The sequence below is a fragment of the Panthera uncia genome, chromosome B1, assembly GCF_023721935.1.
Source record: "Panthera uncia isolate 11264 chromosome B1, Puncia_PCG_1.0, whole genome shotgun sequence".
Taxonomy (NCBI): domain Eukaryota; kingdom Metazoa; phylum Chordata; class Mammalia; order Carnivora; family Felidae; genus Panthera; species Panthera uncia.
The window spans coordinates 12,117,226-12,134,302 of record NC_064811.1 but is presented as its reverse complement, the minus strand read 5'-3'; the positions used below and the strand labels follow the sequence as shown (position 1 = coordinate 12,134,302).

General features: G+C 45.5%; 1 protein-coding gene across 7 annotated transcripts in view; it reads left to right on the top strand.

The window, feature by feature from the left end:
* LDB2 (LIM domain binding 2) overlaps positions 1–17,077 on the top strand; it is a 382,619-nt gene that overhangs the window by 361,407 nt on the left and 4,135 nt on the right. Inside the window, exons 6-8 of one of the 7 annotated variants that reach the window (XM_049630353.1) lie at positions 10,511–10,634; positions 14,065–14,213; positions 16,748–16,890. In XM_049630353.1, the coding sequence (XP_049486310.1) occupies positions 10,511–10,634; positions 14,065–14,213; positions 16,748–16,852 (378 nt within the window). In that variant the 3' untranslated portion in view covers positions 16,853–16,890. Of the gene's footprint in view, positions 1–10,510; positions 10,635–14,061; positions 14,214–16,747; positions 16,891–17,077 lie in introns of all 7 variants that reach the window. The other 6 variants (XM_049630354.1, XM_049630352.1, XM_049630351.1 and 3 more) reach the window with 6 other exon arrangements.

The following is a 17,077-nucleotide window of genomic DNA, read 5'->3' as shown; positions in this document are numbered from 1 at the left end:
ATTAAGGAATCTACTCCTGAAATCATTGTTGTACTATACACTAATTTGGGTGTAAATTAAAAAAATAAAATTAAAAAAAAAAAACATAGACTGGGTGCCTTAAGCAAGAGAAGTCTGTTTTCTCATAATTCCGGAGGCCGTCAAGTCCAAAATCATGGTCAACTCTGACCACAGGCTCAATTCTGGTGAGAGCTCTCTTTTTGGCTTGCAGATGGCCACCTTCTTGTTGCGTTCCTGCTTAGTCTTTCCTCAGCATGTGCACACAGAGAAAGAGCTCTCCGGTGTCTCTTCCTCTTCTTACAAGGCCACCGGGCTGTCAGATGACAGTCTTATTTAGCCTTAACTGCCCCCTAAAAGCCCTCTCTCCAAATACAGTCATATTGGTGGTTAGGCTTCAACATATAAATCTGAGGGGCCAAATTCAGTTCATAGCAGCTATAGTGTCAGTTACTTCATCAAATGCTAATCTAGGTTTTGCTATGAAGATATTGTGTAGGTGTGTTTATCATCTATAACTAGCTGACTGGAAGTAAAATAGATTTACTGTTGGGTGAGCTTTGTTGACAAAGTTGAAGGTTTTAATTTTTTTTTTTTTAAGTTTATTTTTGAGACAGAGAGAGACAGAGCATGAACGGGGGAGGGTCAGAGAGAGGGAGACACAGAATCTGAAACAGGCTCCAGGCTCTGAGCTGTCAGCACAGAACCTGATGTGGGACTTGACTCACGGACTGCGAGATCATGACCTGAGCTGAAGTCGGCCGCTTAACTGACTGAGCCACCCAGGCGCCCCCGAAGTTGAAAGTTTTAAAAGCAAAACTGGGGTTTCCTGGAGAAGAAGGAAATCTGCCTCTAGACTGAAGCACTGACTCCTGCCTGAGTTTCCAGCCCATGGAAACTGGATTTCAGACTTGCTGGCCCCCTACAATCGTGGGAAAGCCAATCCCTTAAAATACACAGGAAGCATGCACTTCCTATTGGTTCTATTTCTCTAGAGAACCCTGACTAATACAGTCATGGGCAATAAAGAGACAGTGTCTGCAGGAGCCCCCTTCATAATCCTGAGCCACTGGTGTTCATTTTCACTATCTGACTCATCCAAAGGCACACCATTGGGTCAAGAAGAATTTTTAAAATTTACCTGAAATTTACTCCGAGCCCTACAAGTGACAGACAGAACTCCTTAAATGTTTGTTAATCATTGTAGAGTATTTCCAAGCAGAGTTTTTCTCTTTCCTTTGAAACATTCCAGGACCATGCTGTAGAACTTAGAGATGCTGGCAGAACACCTGGACAGGGTATCTGAGGCAATGGCCCAGTGGTCAGGACAAGGTATTTATAGGAAACGCAAATTGACTAAACATTTGAGATGTCCCTTGTTTCACCAAAGTCTAATGTTTAGGCTGGGTGCATACATACACATATACATAGGGCAAGAAACATCTGTAAATTTTTAACAAGTATGTCTTGACAAGTTTCAAAATGTCTTCCAGAAAGCCCCTGGAAGCTTGGTTATACCCCATCATAATAAACACGCACAGGGCACATTCCATATGCTAGGAATAGGACCCAGGTAAGTACTTTAAGTGGATTTTCTTGTTTTTCCTAACAACCCAGTTAGTTGAGTACTATGGTTATCCCAACTTTCCTGATGGGAAGCCTGAAACACCAAGAGACTGAATAATTCGTCCACGGTCACTCAGTTATTAAATAGCTGGAATCTGAAGCCAAGCTGAATTTGCATGCTCAACCCCACTACACGTGATGCCTCCTTACACCCAAAGTCCTACATCTTTTATATATTACCTAATTTCTTACAAACCACAATGTCAATCAGAGTCTATCCAGTAATTACCAAGTAATTTCATAGAGGAAATTTAATATGGTGAATTATGTACAAAGATGTTGGAGGTGGAAAAGCCAGCAGAAGATGAGACAACCCCAAGAGTAGCAACTGCCACTCCAGGGGACAAAGCAAGAGGTGTTACTGACTGCCACCTGATAGAAGCTATAGGACCTCCGGTGACAGCTGTGGGAGAGAGAGGCCGTCTGAACCAGAGAAGACAAGAAATACCCTTCCTTCTTTCTTTGCCCATGTAGTAGATCGAACGGTATCTCCCCAAAATCCATGTTCACCTGGAACCTCATGGTGTGTCCTTACTGGGAAATCTAATGGCCACTGTCCTCATCAGAAGAGGAGCAGACACGGAGACGTAGAGGAAAAGGCCACTTGAGGACAGAGGCAGAGACTGGAGTGACGTAGCTACAAGACAGGAAACACCAGGAGCTGGGGGAGGCAACAGGAGCTGGGGGAGGCAAGGGAGAATTCTACCCTAGAGCCTTTGGAGGGAGTGTGGCCCTTCCAACACCTTGGTTTCAGACGCCCAGTCTCCAGAACTGACAGAAAATACATTTCTGTTGGCTAAAGCCACCAGTTTGTGGCACTTCGTGACGGCTGCCCTAGGAAACTAACCCAACCCACTTCCCTCCATTCTCCCTGGTGCCTCCAGCCGGCCCAACCTCACGTGAAGCCTGTTGGCAAAAGAGCTGGTAAATAGTGTGCAGGGGTCTGTCCTCGTCAATACAGAGCTGGAAGGAAGGGGCACTATGGAAGGGGGTGCCCATACCAAATGACATGGTGGGAAAATCAAGTCCATAGGATCAGAAGGATAGAGAATGTACTTCCAGGGCCTTGAACCTTCTGTTCCTTGACCTGACAGGTACGGCAGAAACGCTGAGTGTGGCTAGTCTGTTGGGGCCTCCCGGGCTCCGCGTTTTTCTGGTGGGGGTGGTGAGAAAAGCAGCCAGCGGTCGCACACAGGAGTCCTCTCTGGTGGCCTCAAAATGGAGATCAAGGCATAGATACTGAGATGTGCATGGCTGGCCTCCTTGCTCTGGAAGGAGGATGGCTCCTGAGGTGGCAGCTGCTGCTGGGGAAAGTCAGCTCCCCCGGGCCACCACCCACCTCCTCTCCCAGAGGAGAAGAGGCTGCCTTCTCCAGGGCTGGATGTGATAACTTTCCCCGCAATCAATTTGCAAAACAGTTGAGAAGAGGCAAAGGCTCCCCTGGTTGAATCTTCAGATAAAAAAAAGAGAGAGAGAGAATGTTTTGAATTTGACAACCAATCTACCTTTAATCCTATCAGGAAATAAACCCAAATCATAATCTGATGTTTTAGAATTGCCTAGCTTCTAAGGGAAAGCATTTCCTTCTCTCTTGTTTCTCATCCTCTGAGGCACAGTGGGTTTTACTCATGTGGATGTCTGTTACTCATTCTTATCTGCTTCTAGGTGTGATTATCTGTTTATTTTGCTTTGTTTTTTTTTGTTTCGTTTTATTTTTCTTTTAGATTCTCTGTATCTTTCTATTGTTTTAATGTAAAATATATTTCTGTGATATGTCTCTTAATTAAGAGATACTCTTTCACCTTAGATAAGAGTTTATTTCTTAATCACCCCTACACTCTGATATCTTTTTAATTCAAATTTAGCCAGAGGAGCAAGTTACTGGAGGAGGAGGAGCAGGGGCAAAAAAAACTCTGGTTTGTGGATTCGAACATTTTGTATTTATCACTGAATTCTAAAAATGGGTTTTTATCAGAGACATCAGCCTCTAAAATGCAATGTAATTGTAATTAACACCCCTTGGAATATTACATCTAGTGACCCCCTAAGTCTCAAGGAGACCAAATGATTTACTCCCCAGTAGCTAACCAATCACATCACACATTGATCTGGCTCAGAGGAGCCATTGATGCCACTAGTATTTATCATAATACCAATTTCCATCCTTTGAGTACTGGCCTTGTGCCAGCCATTTCATTAAATATTTAAATACGTTATTTCAAACTGTCAAAGATAAGTATCATTATCCCCATTTTACAGATGAGGTAACAGATTCAAAGAGGCTAAATTCTTGGCCAAGAACACAGTAGTAAATGGCACACTTGGGGATTTGAACCCACATGAATCTGGTTCCAAAGCCTGCACCCCTCATGTATGACCTACCTCTCTATATAGAGGTCAATACCGTGTATAGGGAGACATATAAAGGCAATGAGAGCCTGTGTGTGTGTGTGTGTGTGTGTGTGTGCACACACGCATGTTTTAAGGAAGAGGTCTTTTCTTAAGTTTATTTACTTATTTTGAGAGAGAGAGAGAGAGCATGCACAAGTGGGGCAGAGAGAGAGGAAGAGAGAGAGAAAATACCAAGCAGGCTCCACACTGTCATCACAGAGCTTGACCTCACAAACTGCAAGATCATGACCTGACCTGCACATAAGAGCCAGCCGCTGAACTGACTGAGCCACCCAGGCACCTCACAATGAGAGAGCCTTTGAACTTGGTATCTTAGTAGCGATTTAAGCCACTCATATTTAGAAAGGTAGATAACAGAACAGTTTGTTGTTAAGAACACATCATTGGAATCAGGCAGACTTGACTACGAACCTCTTCTCTGCCCTTCGAATAGCTGTAAAACCTTGGGTACGGTATAGGAATCACACTCTTTACTATCAGCTCTAGGTGACTTAATGGCTTTGAGTCTGAGTTTCCTCACCTGTGAAAGTGGGCCAGTAGCTGGTGAGGGTTAATGATCTAATATACGTCAGGTACGTACTCCAGGGACAGGCATAGGTTAGATACTCCACCGTGATTATTAAGTTACGACTCAGCAAATATTTGAGTATGCCTAATACTGTGTTAAATAGAAGGGAGAGAAAAGTGAAATATGGCTTGCTATAGATAAGCAGATGAAACAAGTCCACAGGAAAGGAATATTCCCAATGCAAATATAAACACGAGGACGTACCTAGATTCGTAATAAGTGCTATAGAAGCAGAAGTCCCTTGTGGGCGGGGATGGTCAAAGACAGATGTGGGCTTTGAGCTGCACCTTGGAGGACATTAATGGTCATATTGGTATGACTCAAATGTGGTTTTCAAGCCAGTACCAGACTGTAAACTCAAGGAAGCTTGCTCTGGAATATAAATCAACTGCATCGTTGAACACATTGTTTAGTTCATCTGACTTTTTTTTTTTTTTTTTTTTTTTTGACATAAGATTTTCTTAGTGAAGGAAGCAGTGAACTGAATTACACTGTGCCTCAAGCTGCTTATCCTGTCACGGAAACACAACAAAGAGTTTGTAGACCACCTACTTTGAGCAGCACCGGTTTAGAAGAGAGGTCAGCAATCTTTCTGTGAAAGGCCAGATAGTAAATATTTTCAGGTTTGCGGACTATATGAATGCTGTCACAACGATTCAATTCTGGTGTCACTTCACAAAAGCAGCTACCAACATTGCGTAAGCATGGCCATATTCCGCCTACAGACTATAGCTTGCCAACCTCTGGTTAAAAGGACTGGGAATGAGGGGAGGTCTTCTAGGTGAAAAGCACAACATGAAGAAAGGCCTGAGCTGGCATTGAAAGAGTAACCTTGGGCAAACCTATATACAAAGACTAGGTGGCTCAGGCTCAGAGGATGTCATCCATCATCCAGAAAAGAGTGGATCAGAATGTTGGCAGTAGACGGGACCTAGGTTTGGGAGTTAGCCAACTGCCAGCCCCAGGGCGTTAGCTTTCTCCTCGCCAGAGCCGCCTCTGACAAGCATCACCTATTTCTGGGACTGGCTTTGGGCAGGGAGTTGAACAAGAAGAACAAGGAGAATCAAATGTCTCCGGGAGAACCGTCCGATGAAAACAAAGCAAAACACAACACTGTCTACATTTGCTCGGCCCTTTGTTACTGTGACAAGTCCCAGGACTAGCTGAGATCTTCCTACCTGGTCTGGACATGTAGTAATTGAGTACATGCATGTGCATTTGTGCAAAGCCTTCTGTATAGAGGAGGCAATTGGTTATTTATCAAATGGACAAATTCATCACCTCTAAGCCCCCGGGACGATGCCTGATTTGTCTGCTATTAGCAAATGACTCCTTGCTATAAATCTGGCCATGCTGTTCATTATCCATCCACGCATCCATCCATCCACCCATCTATCCATCCTTCCATCCATCTATCCTTTTACTCACCCAGCAAGTCACTGTTGTAGCTACAGGCATTGATTCCATACCCAAGGGTCAGTGCTGGGGCCAGAATCCCAGAACATGAAGTCAGAAGCATAAGGAGATCAAACCTAGCTTAAAATTCTCACTAAATCTGCAAAAAGGTGTCCTTGCAGCTTTGCTGGGGTGGGCGATAGCTTTCTTTGGGATCCTAGCTGGACGTTCAGGGGCTTCATACTCAAAATGAGATCTCAAGCCTTGCTGACTCCTGCCCCCTTCCACAGTGTTCTAGAATTCCTCCTGGTACCCCCCCCTCCCCCAACACCACCACTGGAGGAAACCAAACTAAATGAGAGCCCTGCACGCAAGGTGCTACAGAAGTTGCACAAATGCTGTCTGGGACCTTCCTCTTCAGGCAAAGGGACCCAACCACTAAGACGTTTGCAGCAGGTCCAAGTTTGCATATGAAATTGTGCCTCTAAATCAAAGGACTCTGTTACTATGCTTAGCTCCATTAACATGCAGTCGACTGATGTGTGTGTGTGTGCGCGCGTGTGCATGCATGGGGTGGAGCAAAAGGCACGTGTACCGTAGCCTGGTTTACACTTATGACACACAGGGAACTCTTTCCCTAGAGTCTATGGTTGGGAGTATAAGAGGGTTCATAAACCTCCAGATATTTTGTACAAAATTCGAGAGGCTGCCTAGCCTGCCTAGCCTGCACCAGCTTCTCAGGGGGGTCCGAGACCCCAGGGACAGCAGGAATCTTGGCTCCAGAAGGAACTGGCCAGTGGCTGCGGGAACCCGCTCCCCCAGCTGTCTTCCTGATCTCGTTTCATAACGCCCCAGGCCTTGGCTGTGGCCCGAAGGCACTGGCTTGCTGCTTGAGAAGGCAGGCTCTTGTCTGAGTTAGTTCTGCCACCTACAGCATGCAGCCCAGCAAAGCCAGCGCACCTCCACAGCAGGCTCGCTTGTTTGCACACAGGAATCCAGGGGAAGGCTGCCTCTCCATCCTGGGAACCCTCCCCTAGAAGGCAAAAACATGGCTTCGGGGATTCCTGATTAGTATTCAGAGATACGAATTCCTTTGGGGTGGGTTGCCGTGATGGGAAAGTATTTTTACATTAAAGGGGGAGGGATCAATCCTGAGGATTAGCACCTGAAAAAAAAAATGCTGCCCCAAAGCCCAGAGAGGAAAGGAAAGGAAGGCACCACAAAAAGAAGTAGATGATGAGCTCGCAGGTTCTCAGGATAAAGGCAACTCTCCTGTGTGCCAGCATGTATCCTGCCCAGGGCCCCTCTGGGTCCACAAAGGTCACTTTGGCCATCTGACTTGTCGTGTAACGAAAATACTTGCTTCACAGAGATGTGATTCCCGAAGATGCTTGACGTGGAAACTCTGGGAGTTTTCTTACTATCCTGAAATCATTCCGAAGGGGGCCAAAGACTCCGTGAGGGCAGAGATCCTATTCTCCTCATTAGGTCCCCAGCGCCAAAGCAAGAGTGCCTGACACTTAGAAGAAAGCGCAGTAAATGCTTGTGGATGTGAAGTAATAGAAATGTCATCTGTTTGTCTGTGCTGTACGTGTTAACACGTAATTGTAGTATCTACTGTTTGTTGACCTCTGATGTGTCAGACATACTACCTCAAATTCTCACAACAACACACAAGATGGGTATTGTTTTGCAGGTGAGACGGAGCCCCGGCACTCTTCAGGGACTCCCCCAAGGGTGCATACCTAGTGCAGAATTAAAATCCATACCTAGACCTCTTGCCTCCTATGTATTTTACCACCACTATACACCCATTTCTCAAGAACGGGGAACGGGCCAAAAGGAAACGGCCTGAAAACTTAACGTTGTGGGGTTTTTTAATTAAAAAAAAGTTTTCCCAGCCCTTAGAACTTCCCTGAAAGCTTTTCCTTTCTTACTAACCTAGCTTAGTAATAGATGCAAACATCTTCCAACCCGGTCTGCATCTCGCAGTGGTCCTCCTTTGATGGATAATCCGCCCTTATCTCTGTTTGTAGAGATGACTATGGAATCCTTTACTCTGGTCTGCTGAGCATCAGCCGTTGGGGGAGACCCGCGGCCGTCTATGGCTTGCACGTACTTTGATTTCCAGCGAGGAATTCTTAATGGAGTAATGTCCACATCGAGTCTTCACGGTGTGGGAATGTGGAGCTCATTGCACAGGAATCTCCCCTCTTTCATGGGGTCTTCCTTACTAACACTTTACGTTTCAGGGAGGACTCCAAATAAGCAAGAAGATAGACAAGATTGAAGATGTACCGTCACGCATCCAGATCTCATTACTTGACAGCCTGATCCACTAGGGTTGAGTGGCTTTGTCTCTTTGGCTGACACTGTACATGTGTCATTTAGGCTTTGAAGTCTTCCTCTCTTCTTCCTGAGAAACTGCAATGGGAAAGAGATTACAGTTGTCCTTTCAACGGAGTTAGCGGTTTGGGTCAAGTTTAGATCATTGTTAGGTAAAAAGAGCAGACAATGTTTTCTAGATGAAGGTAATCTTGATTATCATGCTTAGGCTTGAGAAGAGAGGAGCAGCATGGGCAAATGGGGTTAAGTGAGAAGAGAGTGGAATTCAAGCTGGAAACCACAGGGCATTTGCACATGTCTTGCTGTTTATATGTATCTTTTCTAAAGCCTAGCACATATGTAGGGCAGCAGACTTCGGGAGTCTGTATCAGAATACGACAGGGGCATGCTTTTCCAAAAGGCAGATTCAGGACCCCAGCTCCAGACCCAGTGAAACAGAAGGGGAAAAACCTGGAAATCTGCATTTTTTTAATGTTTATTTATTTTTGATAGAGAGAGAGAGACAGAGCACAAATGGGGGAGGCGAAGAAAGAGAGAGGGAGGGAGACACAGAATCCGAAGCAGGCTCCAGGCTCCGAGCTGTCAGCACAGAGCCCCACGCAGGGCTCAAACCCACAAACCTCGAGATCGTGACCTGAGCGGAAGTCAGACATTTAACTGACTTAAGCCACGTAGGTGCCCCTAGAAGCCTGCATTTTTAATTATCAACTCATTTGGTTCCGATGGAAGTGTTACCTAGACCATACTTTCAGGAACATTGGCATGGAAAAATCCTCCGGTCTTTCTAAAGACACCTTAAATGCATCCATTCACTTGAGCCAAACCTAGGGACACAGAGATACAAGGCACAGTCTCAGCATTCAAAGAGTTCAAGGTCAAGTGGAAGAAAGACTAGAAGCAGATAGTTGCAAAGCATGGGTGAGTACATTCGTAAAGCAGAAAGGGCTGGGTGCATGGAGAGAACCATAGAGAGGCACCCAATTCAGCCTGCGTAGGGAGATGCAAAACCTGGAGATGAAGGCGAAGGCGTAACAGGAGCAGTGACCTTGTCGCAAGGACGAGTGGGCATTCTTGGCCAAGAAGAGGGGAGGGTAGAATTCCAGGTGAGAGGGAAACCAGTGGATAAAAGCCAACGTGTCTGCTGAGTAATGACAGAAGGGAACGGGGTAGTCAGAGCGATGGGCCGAGGAAGGAGGAGATTGCACATCTGCCTTTCATAATGAACTAGTGTTTTTCCACATGGGAGGGTGCATTGCCAATATCTGTGTGGTTGTAATTGCAACAGTACTGGATACATCATTCCAGGTTGTGGTCTTTGTCTTCTTCGATACGGCACTCTCCATGTGGCAGTGTTCTGATGAGCTTCCAACGGGAGAAGGAATTCAGAAAAGTTCAAGGCAATCCTAAATGGATTTACGGTCTCGTTTCATTCATTAATCTTTGTCATCAGATGTCTTGGACCGAAGTAAATCTGAAACATCTAACCAAAGGAGGGAAGAAAGCAACAGTGTGCAGCGCCACAAAAAAAGCCCCCACGCTGAACTAATGTGGGCATATGTTACTGACATTATCATTATGTGTAAAATACAAATGAGCACATGAATAAAAATAAAATAGTGTTCATCACGGGCCTTGATACGACTGAGGATCAAAAAAGTACTTCCAGTTGCCACTTTGTTCTCCAGAGTTTAAAAGATGGCTTTCACTGCCACGTAATCTACATAAACTAGCATTGTAACTCACAGTGTGTGGTTATACAAACAGGAACAACAGCAGAAACCAGAGTAGAAATCAGAGCATGCTGTGCTCCACGGAAGAGAGCTTTTTTTCTTTAACCAGAAAGAATCATTTGAATTCAGAATAGAGCTACATACATCCACCCAAGAGTTTGTACAGAATGTGTCCTTGGATATGCACACGCGTGCGTGTGTGCGGGTATAAACCACATTCAGCTATAATATGGCAGTATAAATAATAGTAAATGAAGTGGGCATTATCAGGTATTGGTAGTATTTCTCTTCCTCCAAACTTGCACAGAGAAAATCAAAAGCAGGAGAACAAGAGAAGTACCTTTAAGCTTTCTAATTGTTTCCAGCTGTTGACATTACTTACTGCAGATAATATTATCAAGCAGCGAAACGCCAACGTCTTTGAACTTTTTTGCAGTTGTGTGTAATACTGGAGCCAATGCAGGAGCTGATGTCGAGACATAAAACTTACAACCTCAGTCCACGAGACTGCCTGAAGACCTGCTTATTTCAGAAGTGGCAGCGAATGGTAGCACCACCAGGTACGACCTCGTTCTTCCCTCCCATTCTAAAAATGCGTCTTCTGAGGGAGGCCTCTTTTGGGGATAAAATGATGTGAGAAGGAAGGAAGGAAGGAAGCATAAATTGATCAGGAAAAGTAGCTTATTATGGATATTTAGACTGGGGGACATCTAATTTGTAAAATAAAAACATCCTTAGGAATCATCTGCAATCTCACTTGGGACCTGAGACCCACAAAAGTCAACTGATTTATTCAATGTTACCAAGGTCACTGGCAAAGCCGAAATCAGAACCAGGGTTTCCTGTCTCCCGGTCTAGTCTTTGTTCCACTGGACAGGACTGATGGCTTCTCACAGTCTGTTGTTATTTTGCTTGTTTTTTTGTTTGTTTGTCTGCTTAAGAATCATAGAAATTATAGGAACGAAAGGAGGGAGGAAGGGAGGATGGAAGGGAAAAAGGAAAGAAAGAAAAAAATAAATAAATAGTTTCATTTTTAAAGATAGATCTAATATCAAAGGGTACTCTGATCATGAAGAGAATACATAAAAGATTCCATTTTCCTCACTTCCTTAGAAGGCAGTTTCGATACTACAGTCTCCTGCTGAGGTTCTGAAATTACTGCTTCCAGTTATCATTAATTGTCATTCTATCTAATACATTTTTACTCCCGGGCGTGTGTCGAGCCTCATTGATCATAAAAGCAAAACGTATCCATTCGCTAAAAATTATTTTTATAAAGAGTAATTATTAACACGAAGCACATAGCTTTCTGAATCACAAAATATAATGGTCACCTTCCACTGGTAATTGGCGAGGCATTTTATATAAAATGAAGATAGACTTAGCCAAGTACATATTTAGACATCTGAGAAAATGGGCATTATTTTACATAGAATAGTTACATCCCCCTCTTAGAGGAATTTTAGACATTTAGAGCATTATTTTTCAAACACATTAAATGTGCTTAAATTATATTCTCTTGCAATATCAATAGGGCTTTATGAGAAAAAATAGTTCACTCAATAAATGCTTTGAGAACCTGTATTTCCCAACATATGCATATATAATTTATATATTATTTATTAATTAAAACATTCATTCAATAGTTATTTATTGAGCCCCTCCTAGGTGCCAGGCACTGTTCTAGTCACTAGAGGTACAGCCCTGAATGAAACAGAAATCCCAGCCCTCACGGACCTTCCATTCGTTTGCTGAATCCTCATTATAACCTTATGAGGTACTTATTATTTCCTATTTAAATATACAGGGCCTGAAATTTATTTTTTTTAATGTTTATTTTTGAGAGAGAGAGAGAGAGAGAGACAGAGCACGAGGGGGGAGGGGCAGAGAGAGAGGGAGATACAGAATGCGAAGCAGGCTCCAGGCTCTGAGCTGTCAGCCCATGAGCAGTAAGATCCCAAGAGTAGTGAGATCATGACCTGAGCAGAAGTCTGTGGCTCAACAGACTGAGCCACCCAGGCGCCCTGAGGGCCTGAAATTTAAAGTAGTAATTTGCCAAGGTCAGTCTCATAGCTCATCAATGAAGGAGGCCTGTGTCACAATAGGTTTTTATGTCTCCAGAGTTCATGACTCTCTTACCTCAGCTACCTGCTGCCAATGGGAATAATCCAGAGCACACAGTTTCGATATATTTCCCCCAAATTTCATGAAGGAATACAGATACCAAAAAGAAAAAAAAAAAAAAAAAAGGTAGTCAGTTTTAATTCTTGAGGTAATGGAAGAAGCTATTTGTCAGGGGAACTAAGTATTTGATTGACTTTGAATGTCACTCAGCTCTTTTCCAGCATCATGAGCTGGAAAAATTCTATTTCCTGTTTCCACAATTTTTAGGAGCAGCACCCATAACTCTCTACAGATAGACATGTTAGGACCTTTGATGAAGATCTTTGGGGCACCTGGGGGGCTCAGTAGGTTAAGCATGCGACTCCCTCCGGATTTTGGCTCAAGTCATAATCTCACACTTCATGAGATCGAGCCCGGTGTCAGGCTCTGTGCTGACAGTGCAGATTCTGCTTGAGATTCTCTCTCTCCAACCCCCCCCTTCTGCCCCTCCCCTGCTTGCACACATACACTCACTTGTGCTCTCTCTCAAAATAAATAAACTTAAAAAAATTAATCATGTTTACAAAAAAAAAAAAAGAAAAAAGAAAATCTTTGCACATAAGAGACAAAATATTTACAAAAGAAGAATTGGTATATAAATAGGAACACAATCCTCTTCTTCCTCAAATGTTAGGGGTAATTTGGTGGACTAAGTGGCCTTTGAAATGAGCCTTAAAGGAAATCCTCCCCACTGCCCATCAGAAGCGCATAAATGTTTTAAGAAAATGCTACAAGGCTCTCTCGCTGGGTCCCTGGCTCACCTTCTCTCCATCAGCGCTGGTTCAAAAGAGGGTTAGCAAAAAGGATGCTTTTACATGACATTTCCAACTTAGTAAATGCCTGGAAAAAGTTTCCGCAGATTTCTCATTTACAAAACAAAGATCAGAATAGAACCGAATTAACAGAGTTGCCAGGAACATACAATAGTCATGACATAAAACACGTGAAGCAGATGAAACCATTACGAACATGAAAACATTGTGTACTACTCACACTACCTAATATGTAGACAAATAACCTTCCTCCGGCCCCACATCACCACACGTCCCTCTGCTTCCACTAAGACGTTGTTCAGCTGTCGGGTCCGCAACATTTTCCTCTGTTTCTAAGCGGGACTTGGATGCAAAGATCTAGTTCCCCTTCGTGCAGATGCTGGCCCTAGCACACTTCGACCTTCTCCCCCCAGCAACTTTGAAATGAGCAGCATTCTTTAAACGCTGGCGTCCAAACCATGCGACCTGAGAACTGTACTGAGCCAGGGACCCTACGTGTGACACTCTCAGCTGATAGAACTCATGCTTCCTCTTTTCTGTACTTGAGCATCTCAAGGTCTGCGCTGGCCTGCAACCAAGTGCCGACTGGGAGATGCTGGCCTACCACCTTAACTCGTTTTAACCCTTTCTGTCATTCCTCAGAGGCCCCCCGGGGGAACGCAGAGCCCTCCTTTCCCCCTAAAGAGCCAACAGTCCAGAGAAAAGGGTTTTCTCAAATTCTGTAATGGTGATAACATGTTTCACGCGACTCTAACAGTGGTATTTGCGGCTCGCCCCTAAAATACATTTACTAGACTGCAGGCACGTGTCTAACGGTAGAGAGAACAGTGAAGCACAAATCGTTTGATCTAGAGACCAAAGAAAAGAGTTGCAGCCATTTGGTGCTAAAAGGATAAAGCCACGACTTCCTCCCTTCACTTAGCGTGAAGCTAAAAGAAACGGCAACAGTGTAGAGTCTGCTCTTTGTCATTTACAAGCACAGCTTCCTTGGGGGGCCGGTATGGTGACGGTTGCCCCAGATCTGACCCTCCATCCGTTGTCCGTATTGTAGCAGAACCCACACGGCAGCCGACAACGAAGCGGAGAAAAAGAAAAAACTCCACCAGCAGCACGTCCAACAGCAGCGCCGGGAACACCGCCAACAGCACCGGCAGCAAGAAGAAGACGCCAGCCGCCAACCTGAGTCTGTCCAGTCAGGTACCTGTAAGTCTCGCTTTCCTCTTAGGCCCGAAATCCCGCCTCCGCCTGTCCTCCGCCTGCTGGGGGCCCAGGGAAAGTCCCCTTTAGCCGCTCCTGCCTTCTGGGTTGGGGGCGGGGGAGGGCCAGGCAAGGGCAGGGGGAGGGTGGGCGGAGGAGCTCGACCGTGGAAACCTTCCCCTGCAAACTGGGAATTAGGAAGGAATATGAAGCGTCTGTGCTGCACAGGGACCTGAATTACAGAGCCGTCAGAGGCACAGACAGGAGATGTGTCACGTAAGGTTTAATTAAAAGATCACTTAGCGCCATGCCTGGCGGCAGAGAAGGGGCCCTCGGCACCATCCCCGGGGACCCCTGTGCTCCACTGGAAACTAGCTTCCGGCGTTCAGGCTCCATGTTGTAATTTGACTGGGCCTTCCCAACATGGGTGCCCTTCTCATTTTGAGACTCAGGTAATTAACTCTCGGCCACTAAAATCGCAGCTCAGTGGATGCCACTTGACCCATTTCATCAGCTCAGGGGGAGGGTCCGCCCTTGGTTTGGTCTCAACTCTCCTGACCTCTTGACCCTTTCTTTCATTTCTGGGTCTTGACAGAGGAAATGGGCCGCTTAGAAGGGGGCTTCTTTGAACTCCGAGGCTGACAGCTGACGGGTGTCCCCAAATAGCGCGTTGCCCGTGTGGGCACTTTCTTCATCTCCATTTTTTTTTTTTTTCAAGTTCTGTCCTGTCTGCCTACTTCCTTCCTGACTCCAGATTCCTCAGCCCAGTGTTAGATCATTTATCGCTTTTAAATTCTCATGCTCCTGTAAACATTTCTCGTCCCTGGTCCCCTCCACGATTACGTGTGGGTGTCCTTCTCTGCTGCCCTTGTCACATCACCCTGTCTCCCGGCGTTTGACTGTCGTTTGAACCCTGATACTTCCGTGGTGCTTCATGGCTATCCCTTGGATACCATGTCTTCGGAAATGTGTTCTATTTCTTATTACTTCCCTCAACCGGTACAATTTTACCTTTTCTCTTTCACACCTTTTTCCCTGTCTTGGTCTGTTGTCCTCATATCTCTCCCCATGTGAGAGTGGATTCTTCTTTCATGGGGATTCTCCACTTACTCCTAAATGTGTCTTTCAAATCTGGCCCCAACCCACTTTTACCCACTTTCCATCGGTCGGTTTTCTTTGGCTAGAGGCAACCCCATCAGTACCTGAGAATCACCTGGGCCACTGAGACTCTTCTCCTGTCTTCCATAGACAGAGGGTATGGTTTTCATCATCACTGCACTAGAAAGAAAGGGTCATGGAGAGAGTGGCCAGCCTGTGGGGAAGGTACCATTTTAATTTTAAGACCGCTAGGAATTATAGTTTTTAAACAATGCCAGACTCACCTCTGTTTTCTGAACTGGCTAAAGAGTCAGAAAAAAAAAATCAAAGAAAAAAAAAAAAACAGAGTCTTTTTATTAAGGTACCAATAAGTTAGGCCCACTTCTGGTTAAATTGGAAAATACACAGAGAAAATGGCCTGGTATAAATAAGTCAACCCCAAAGTGCACACAAGTAGCCTATTATTCATCTACTCCTGGAGTTTTAGAAACTAACATTTGTTAGTTTCCTCTAGCAAGTGGAAGTGCATTCCAGAGAACTCTGGAACTGTAGCATTGCTCCTTAAAGGCACAGTGACTGCAAGAATTCAGTTCAGTTCAACAGTTGTTTTGAGCTCCTACTATGTGCCCCACACCGTACCAGATATCAGCAATACCGAGATTAAACAACCACAACAAAAACCCAGGCCCTGTCGGTCACTGAAGAGCTCAGTCTCTCCTGCCAGCTCGGTCTCCCGGTGTCAGCCAGCAGGGTACGGCACTGAGCAGGATTCTGAGGCCTTGGGTTTGGTGGGCCATCCATTGGTGATGTCTGCCTCAGGTGTAGAATAGCGGTATGTGTGTCACAGATTTCGACATCCCTAGCCTCGTCGGAAACATTTCAATTTTATTTTAAAGGGCACATAGTCTGTTCCGCTCCCTTATGCTCCTATCCTCCAAGCCAACAACTACATCTTAGTGGAGGATCCCTGTGTCGAGAGGGCTTTTAATGAAGTGAGACCCCTTGGACTTCGAGAGAACAAGGCACCATTAGAAAGCGAGAGCAGAACGCCAGCACCACCCCCGCACCATGCAATTCAAGACGTTTCAATGAAGTCAAGCTTACAGATGGCCAAGGGTGGGCAGGAAAAAGCCACCGCCACGTTAGGAAAATGTGCACATTTCGGGGTGCACTCTTGCTGAATGGACCTTCCGCGATAGGCATCGTCTGGCTTGTAGCGACCCCCTCTTTTAACCCTGTGTACTGAATTACCGACACGATTTGACTGTTGAACTAGAACGTGATCTGCAGGCACAATGGCTGCCTCGTTCGAAGGCACGGCCAGGTTCTCTGTGCCACCGTGACCACAGCTGTGGTCCGCCTGGCTGCCACGGCAGCAAACGTGCGTGTCCGGCGAGGACTAGGGTTTAATCCTTGGATTCTGCTTCTCACTCCATGAGCAGGGGCTAGGAGCGATCCCGAACTGCAGCCTCAACCCTGGGAGGGATGGAGACCTGTGTCATTCAACAGCAGTGACCCCTTCTGGCCAATTTAAGGAGAAGCATTGAGGGGCCCTGAAAGGAGTCACTTCCAGTCCTCCTCAGAGGTTGGTGGTCCTTGCACGGGGGATTAGTGAGAAGATGTGACAATGGGCGTGGCGCCTCCAGGCCTCCGGCGAGGAGCAGAGGTCTGCCTCAGGGGGAGCGAAGGGCATCCGGGGTTACCCTCAGACAGACCAGCCCTGCCTCCTGTGGGACACACGAGATAGCAGAGACGGGAAGGATAATGCAACT